The 9,277-nt window shown below is 45.8% G+C and overlaps 1 protein-coding gene across 1 annotated transcript in view; it reads left to right on the top strand.

The window, feature by feature from the left end:
• Positions 1 to 9,277, top strand: part of LOC145416722 (anoctamin-7-like) — a 39,904-nt gene that overhangs the window by 8,137 nt on the left and 22,490 nt on the right. The window contains exons 2-3 of the mRNA XM_080285651.1: positions 2,612 to 2,772; positions 3,143 to 3,281. Of these exons, the coding sequence (XP_080141777.1) occupies positions 2,612 to 2,772; positions 3,143 to 3,281 (300 nt within the window). The remainder of the gene's footprint in view (positions 1 to 2,611; positions 2,773 to 3,142; positions 3,282 to 9,277) is intronic.

Consider the following 9,277-nt stretch of genomic DNA (forward strand, 5'->3'; position numbering starts at 1 on the left):
GCTTGGATTCTGAAAACTGGCATTCAAACTCCAAGTTAAAGACAATGGACTCTGGAAACAGAAATCCAGACACTGAGCGATGTAAAATGGATTCAGCACGACGGATCAAACTGAGACCATCTAAACAGAAAGATTCTGACTCAAGTGAACGAAATAAAACGTATACAACAACACACGGGGAAGAAGACTTAGCTGAACATGGCAAAATAAGTTCAGCTGAGCAAGGAAAACAGGACCAAACGAAGGATAATTCAAAGGACTCAGGTAGAAAATGCTCAAGACAGGACTCTGTGACAATAAATATGGAAGAGGACTCCACAGACACACCCAGTCCGAACACCAGACAACGTACAAATGGTTATTCTGAAATTGAACTGTCTAGAGTTGATCCAGACTTTCATAATAAAAGTGCGGATGGTTACTCTTCAAAGCCTGCCAGTCATGCCAAAAATCCAGGCTCCAAATACCAAAGAAACTGCTCTGAAAATTCTGACTCTTGTCCCATAAGTCCAGACCCCAACTGTAATGGCCTGGAACACACCAAGAGCTTCAGATATCCGGATTCAAATACTAAAAATCTAGATTTTCCTGTTACCAGCCTGGACTCTCATTCGCAAAGTCCGAATGTTCAAAACAACGCTCGCCGAAACAGTCTGAACTTTCCTGTCAGTCCGGACGCTCGTCGAAACAGTCCATCATCTCACCTCATTCCACACTGTTATCCAGATCTACGTCAAAATAGTCCCGAGTCTCACCCAAACAGTTCAGAGTCTCTCCTCAGTCCAGACTCTCACCCATGTGTCCCAGATGATCCTCAAAATAGTTTCAAGGCTCCCTCAAACACTCTGAGGTCCTATCGAAACAGCCCAGAGTTCCACCTCAGTCCAGACTCACATGAAAACACTCCAGATGGACGTCGAAACAGTCTGATGTCTCAACCAAACAGTCCAGAAACCCAGGTGCAGTACAGGACTCGCAAACTGGACTCCACGGCGCTGGGGTCACAATCCCTGACCAGCCACACCCTGGACGCTCACCTGCTGGTCTTTGGGTCCCAGATGCTGAGTGCGGGATCCAGCATTCTGAGTCCATACTACAGTAGTAAGATAAGAAGCTGGGCAGACGGATTGGACTCCGACAGAAGCGAGTCAGGAAGTTCATGCGGGGAGAGTCCTGTGCCAGTTGAGGATTCTTCTTGGGGCAGGGAGTGGGCGGCCTGGGCGGGAATGGGCGGGATGGTGCTCAAGGAACTATGGACGGACGCCAGGAATCTATTGCAAGCCACGGGCCAAGCTCAGGTCAGTCCAGTACAAATGCATAAGAAGTACAGGGAACAGGAGCCATGTTGGTTCAAATAAGCTTGCTTCTCGGAGAAAAACTATTCCTACTCGAAATCTAACTAATGTGTGCGTGTGTAAGAAATGGGTAGGAAACAGGAAGACAGGTAGGGCACGGTGGGGCAAGGCAAGGAAGATAGGTTATGACAATGTCAGGAGCATAGGCAGAGCATGGAAAGGCGGGGCAAGACACGGTAGCGTAGGACAGGACAGGACAGGGCAAGGTAAGGTAGGGTTGGGCAACAAAGGGTAGAACAGGGCAGGTAAAGGTAGGTACGGCAGGACAAAGTAAGGTAAGAATGAGTTCAGCAGATCAGGACAGGTCAAAGAGAGGCAAAACAGGACAGGGCAGGGAAGGGCAACATAGGGCAGTAGAACAGGACAAGGCAGGCAGTACGGGAATGAGTACGTCAGGGCAGATTAGGCTGGGTCAGGTCTGGCCAGATAAGGCAAGGAAGAAACAGTCCATTTCAATTGTCCTTAAACTAAGAAACAGACAAGTGCATCTGAGAGTGCATACCCCTTCCAAGGCAGCAACACACCATTTTTGACCATAACATTTTTCGCCCAGACTGTCAACACGTATTCTTCTGACGGTCCTGAATCATTCCAACAAAACTGGCACAATTCCATCGAATACCTTTCCATAATGCTGCTACAACAAACACACAGGTAAACAAACATACCAAGTCAAAAACATAACCTCCTTGGCCGGCGTAAATGCACCGTGTCGGGGAAAAAAAGTGAGGTAAATTTTTTAAGTCGTCAGCTCACTGAAGACACACACACACACACACACACACACACACACACACACACACACACACACACACACACACACACACACACACACACACACACACACAGTTTTCTTCGTTTCAGCTTTTATTAATGTATTTCCTTTGCCTTATATTGGTTAGTGTTATGGTTTGATAATTTTCATTAATTTTTTCTTTACTTTGAGAACGATGAAGAAATTTTTCACAGATCAAAAGTGAAACACACGTTGCCGTGGAACCTGTAACTTACTTTTCAATTTCTAACATGAAAAGTATGAGAGAGAGAGAGAGAGAGAGAGAGAGAGAGAGAGAGAGAGAGAGAGCATCAGAAGTAACACAGAAAAAGGGGAGCAACAGAAGTTAACCTAAGCAACAGGCTAGAGAACACTACATCGCAAATCCTCTGTCCTCTTAAATACTACTTCCCCATTTCTCACATAGCCTCCCAACCTACATAAACTCCCAACCTAATCTCACGCCTCATCACTCCAACAGCATGGCGGGGGGGATTCAGACAGCTGGGGGAGCAACAAAAGTGGAACCCAGCCGCCAAGGGAACGCCACCACACAGACTTGAAAGAGGATGCCACAACTTTCTTCAGGGATGGACGGAGAAGGATTGACTACGTGTTGGTGTACGAGGATACGGACTTGGGGTGTGTATCAGTCGAGGTGGCACAGTTCTGGAGGTGTTAGCAATCGCTGGCTCTTGTTATAGGTTTTTTGACAGGCAAAGTATAGGTCCAATATAATTTTGTTTTAGGAAGCAGGTCTCTGTTCCAAGGCAGTGCATGGTAGTGTGCTCATTCTGAGAGGCATCTTAACTATCCCGTATACTGCTACACTGTGCCTTGCTGTATGCTAAGGCACACTTACCATAAATGAAACAAGTAATGAAAGCGATATGAACAGAGTATAGTTTAACGTGATTTACTATATATCGGATACATACATACTCACTTTAATGTAAATGATAAGCAAAGGAAATAATGTGAATAAGGAAAAATTTAATCGGTGTTGTTATAGGTCTCGTAAGACGCGGGAGGAGCGAGATAAGACGCAGACTAAGAGCAAGAGCGCCAGTGAGAGAAAGGCAGATAAACACGAGGCCTGGAGACAGAGGTTCATGCAGTCACTGATGAGGGCTGGATTACACATGGAGGAGGTAAGTGAGGCAGGGACGGAGGTAAGATAGTCAATATGTCTGAAGAAGATGTGAGAGAATGAAAGAAGGTACGGAATGGGATGTATGAGAGAAAGGGAGGCAAGTGTGAGAGGAGAGAGAAAGGGAGGAAAGGGGGAGAGGAGAGAGAAAGGGAGGAAATGTGAGAGGAAAGGGAGTGGGAAGGAGAGGTGAGAGAAGAGAAGGGAGGGAAAGGGGGATTAGAGAGGAAGGGAAGGAGGAAAGTATGAGAAACTGAGAGGATAAAAGGTAAGGGAGATATATGAGAAAGAGAGGAAACTGTGAGGGAGGAGAGGGGAGGGGAAGGGAGGTACTTGAAAAAGGGAGGGAAGTGTATTAGAGAAAAAGGAGAAACAGAGGTAAGGGAAAGGAGAAAGGAGAGAGGATTAAAAAGGGAGGTAAGTGAGGAAGGAGAGAGAGAGAGAGAGAGAGAGCAAACAGAGGGGTACATATGCATGAGAGGATAATGAACGAATGAGTGGATAGAAAGGGGGGAAGAGAAACCACACACGACAGAATGAGAGAGAGAGAGAGAGAGAGAGAGACTAGCCCAGTCACACTAATCGTAAAGGATGGGGCTTACGGTCTTTTGCAGCTACAGAGGGGAAAGGTGCAGTGGGGAGTTGGAACGGGGAGAGGGGAGAAGAAGGACGAGGGAGGAGGAGGAAGGGAGAGAGGAGAGAGAAGTGAGGGGAAAGAGAAGCGAGGAGGGAAACAAGAAAGAGAGGAGGAGAAGGGGACAGAGGGATAAGGGGAGAGGAAAGGAAGAAGAATGAGGGCGACAGGGGGAGGGAATGGGAGGGAGAAGGAAGGGGGAAAAGGGGTAGGGAAGAGATGGAAGGGAAAGGAGGAAAGAGAGGAGATAGGGAGGGGAAGGGGAAGTGCAGAGAGGCATACAAAGGAAAGCAAACAGCATCACACATGTTAGTCCTTCTGAGGCTGTTTGGGCAGGGCAGGTTTAACTAATGTAACTAAGTAAAGCGGGAGAGAGGAAGGGAGAGAAGCATGTGCGGGAGAGCGGGAGGAGAGAGGGGAGGAGGGAATGAAAGGGGAAAGGGAGAGAAGGGAAGAATGACCGAGGGAGAAAATGGGATGGGAAAGAAACGAGGAATGAGAAGGAGAATTAGGGAGAAAGAGAGAGAGAAAGCGAAGAAGAATGAGTGCAAAGAATGACAGAAAGACGAAAGGGGGGGAGGGGAAGAGAGGAGAGAGGAGAGAAGGAGAAGGGGAGGGAGAGGGAAAGCGAAGGCTGGAGGTTCTGTTGACCTTTTAATGTTGCTGTTATTGTTATTGTTGTTGTCGATGAAAGTCAGAGAGGAAGTAAGAAGGACGCATGTTGATGATGATGATGATGATATTTACTGCTGTTATTAATGATTCTTAGCTGATCGTCAAGTGCTGTCAGACTGGAGGGTAGATTTGACTACCAACCAAGGAGACTCATTCCCCTCTCATAACTAAGACTAACTGAATCTGACGCCACCATAACTGATGTGTCAGGAAAAATATACCTACAGTGATGTGATGCATTATATTAGTCAGTCAGGACACTAGACATTATATCATCCAGTCAGTCAGTCAGTCAGTCAGTCAGTCAAACTATCAGCCAGTCACTAAAACGTCAACACAGATATGACAGGAACGCAACCCGGATTATAGTCACTACTGCCCTAATTACAGGTCACACAACGGATCCGGTGGGTGGACAGAAGGGGTGATGGGGGGGAAATGAGTGGAGGTAAAGGGAGGGAGAGAGAGAATTAGAAGGAAGGAAAAAGTACGGAGTGATGAAAAAAGAAGGAAGAGGAGGAGGACGGGAGGGATGGGTAGGAGGGGGAAGGAGGAGAGGGAAGGAAGAGAAGGGGGGATAGGGGGGAGAGATCCTGGCATGATATTACTACATTTTACCCCTCATACTTCCTTCCCCCTCCCCTACCCCTTCTGTCTTCCCTCTCCCTCCCTCCTTTCTTTATATAGTGCAACCATTAGGGTGCACACACACACACACACACACACACACACACACACACACACACACAAGGTCAAAGTAATTACTGTAATGGCAAGGTCAGGTCAGGCGTAATTTAGCGAGGTCAGTTAAGCTGTGGTGGCGTGAGAAGTAATGTTGGCTTAAGTCAGGTTATCTCAGGCCACGGTGGGTAGCTTGGGTTGGGATTTAATTGGATAGGCTAGGTTTGGTTAGGTTGGGTGACACACACACACAAACACACACACACACACACACACACACACACACACACACACACACACACACACACACACACACACACACACACACACACTATCTATCTATCTATCTATTGCCAGACGCCTCAATCCCGTTTGGGGTGGCCACAAACAAATCGCCTCCAAGTCGCCCTGTCCCCCGCCATTTCACTGCCCTGATCCCAACTCACACTCCCCTCTCGCATATACCTCTCCACCCCATCTCTCCATCTCATCCTCGGCCTCCCCCTCCCTCTTTCCCCCTCCACCTCACTCACATACACTCTCTTCGTCAGTCTTTGCCCCTCCATCCTCTCCACATGGCCAAACCACCTCAGTGTGTTCCTCATAACGCTTCCTATCACATCCACATCCACACCACAACGCTCCTTTATATCCTCATTCGTCAGCCTGTCTCTCCATGTGACTCCACAGGCTCCTCTTAAATAACTCATTTCCACGGCTCTCACTCTTGACTTGTGTCCTTCCAACAACGTCCAAGCTTCACTTCCGTACGTTAGAGTTGGTATCACAATACTGTCATGTAGTAACTTTTTCACTTCCATGCTCACTTCCCTGTTTCTTACCACTGCTTTCAAAGAACCAGCAACCTTTCTTCCCTGCTGTACCCTTTCAAGCACTTCACCCTCCAAACCTCCATCCTTACTCATCACACTACCCAAGGACTTAAACGTACTCACATTTTCCAATTCCTCACCATCCAACTTCGCTGTACATTCACTGACTTCACCTCTCTCAAAGACCATCACTTTACTCTTCCCTACATTCACCTTTAGACTCCGTTTCTTACACACTCTCTCAAACTCATCCACCAAGCCTTGCAGCTCCCCTTCGTCTTCACTCAACAACACGGTATCATCTGCAAACAACAGTACAGGGAGTTTCCAAACACTATCCTCTCTCACCAGGGCCACTCCAACATCCACTACCCTACCTTGTACCTCTTTTATTACCCCATCCATGTACAGATTGAACAACCATGGAGACATGACACATCCCTGTTTCAACCCAACTTTCAAAGAGAAAAATTCACTTAGTTCACCATCCACACGCACTGCAGCCTTCGCACCATCGTACATACTCTTCACAGCATTCAACAACTTCCCATCTATTCCATATATTCTTAACACTTTCCACAATCCTAGTCTATCCACCCTGTCATATGCTTTCTCCAAATCCATGAAAGCCGCATACAACTTCTTTCCCTTCTCTCTCTCTCTCTCTCTCTCTCTCTCTCTCTCTCTCTCTCTCTCTCTCTCTCTCTCTCTCTCCCCAGCACACACACGCTACCAGTCCCCGCACTACACAAACAACGTGAGGCCCGCTTTGAAAGTGAGACTGAGGCAAGGAAAAACATACAGAAAAACAGACAGATAAATGGATAGACAGATAGATAGACAGAGAGATAGACAGACAAACGGACAGACTAACAGACAGAGAGACAGCTAGACAGACATAGTGAAAAGGAGGAAGGCAGGAAAGAAAGGTGGAAAAAAGACAAGATGAGAAACACAAGAAGAAGAAAGGACAGGCGAAGGCGAGGGAAGAAAAGAGAAGGATGGAAAAATAGAAGAGAGGACAGAGAACGATAGGGCTGGGAAAGTCACTAGAGAAAGTGTGTGTGTGTGTGTGTGTGTGTGTGTGTGTGTGTGTGTGTGTGTGTGTGTGTGTGTGTGTGTGTGTGTGTGTGAGAGAGAGCGAGAGAGAGAGAGAGAGAGAGAGAGAGAGAGAGAGAGAGAGAGAGAGAGGAGGGGGATAATTTGCCAGGAGAGAGGACGGGAGAGGAAGAAGAGAAGATAATGAGGGAAGAAAGCAGAGGCAAGAGATAATGGAGGAGGAGGAGAGAGAAGGGAGAGAACAGAGAGACAAAGAGGAGAAAACACAAAAGGGAAGGAGAAAAGACGCTAAGGGAAAGAAGGAATAAGAGAGAATTGTATATAAGAAAGAGAGAGAAAATACAAGAATATAAAAATGAGAGAGGGAGAACAGGAGAGGATGGGAGAGAAGTTGAGACACATAGTGAGAAAATAAGATAAAAAGGAAGAGGTCGAGGAGAAAAAGAATTATTCTTACCTACTCTAAACCATGCATGACAAATGAGAGAGAGAGAGAGAGAGAGAGAGAGAGAGAGAGAGAGAGAGAGAGAGAGAGAGAGATTTAAAAGTTGAGAAAGAAAAAAAAATTACTAAAAATAAAATGTACATAACTCTGAGTCAATGGAGAATCTTGTCGTCTGGAAGAAAGAAGACTGAAAGAAGGAAGGAAAGAAGGAAGGAGGTAACTAAAGGAAGTAAAGAAGGCAGGAAATAACTAACTATGGAAGGAATAAAAGGAAGGAAGGAAGGAAAGAAGGGAGGGAGAAAGAACAGAAGGGAAAATTTCAGAAGGAAAAAAGAATGAAGCTTGAAACACAGAGAGATATATATATAAATAAATATAATCAGACGGATGGATAAATTATAGACCGATAGATAGTCAGATAGATACAGAGAGAAAGGGGGTCAAGTGTGTGATCATAATATGCATGTTTGACTACATGTGTATATTATGTGAATGAGTGTAAGTGGGAGCATTTAAGATTATTTATATCTGTAGGTATGTATGTGAGTATGTATGAAGTATATATAAGGTATGTATGCATGTATGCTGTATGTATGCACGTGCTATATCTGTATGAATGTATGAAGGTATGTATATAAGTAGGTAAGCAGGTATGTATTTGTGAGTGTGTAAGAGGATGAAGCAAAACAGAACTACAAAGTGAAGGAGACAAAAACAGAAAAAAAAAAAAAAAAAAAAAGCAAGAGAATGGAGGGAAGAAAATAAATTAGGTGGGATGGGATGCGAGAGGAGAGGAAAGAGGCAATTTCGAAGGAACGATTCTCTCTCTCTCTCTCTCTCTCTCTCTCTCTCTCTCTCTCTCTCTCTCTCTCTCTCTCTCTCTCTCTCTCTCTCTCTCTCTCTCTCACTCACTCACTCACTCTCTCTCTCTCTCTCTCTCTCTCTCTCTCTCTCTCTCTCTCTCTCTCTCTCTCTCTCTCTCTCTCTCTCTCTCTCTCGTGTTCTACAACTGTTCCTCTTCCTCCTCCACATCATCAACATCATCTTCCCTCCCGTTTCTTCCGATCTTTCCTTCATTTCCTCTTTTATCTCTTTCCTCCTTCCTTCCTCTCTTTTCACCTTTCTTCCCTCCTCTCCCTCCTCTCCCTGCCTCAGTCACTCCCTCTCCTAGAAAGAGCAGTGGAGATACAAAGAGGGCTAGCATTAACAAAGCTAATGAGAGAGAGACAGACAGACAGACAGACAGACACACACACACACACACACACACACACACACACACACACACACACACACACACACACACACACACACACACACATACACAAATAAACTATCCAGATAAAACTAAACTTAAAAACAGATAGCAAAACGATAATCAATTATGCAAACACTCTGGTAACTCCAATGACTCCCTTAACTACTTAATCAGGTCGTTAAATGGCCCAATACCCGATACTTAACAACTCCAGTAGCTTAACCCCTACTGACCCGCACATTATGTTTGGTTATGGCATCGTACAGTGAGTCTTGCTATTGTGTGTGTGTGTGTGTGTGTGTGTGTGTGTGTGTGTGTGTGTGTGTGTGATAACGACGATGATGATGATGATGACTGTCTCACTCTCACCCAGTGGACTGCAGGCCTAAGTTACCCTTTCCCGCAGCACATC

This window comes from Coenobita brevimanus, chromosome 107, assembly GCF_032717465.1.
Source record: "Coenobita brevimanus isolate Jiangsu-jjx chromosome 107, ASM3271746v2, whole genome shotgun sequence".
In the NCBI taxonomy this organism is placed as follows: Eukaryota; Metazoa; Arthropoda; class Malacostraca; order Decapoda; family Coenobitidae; genus Coenobita; species Coenobita brevimanus.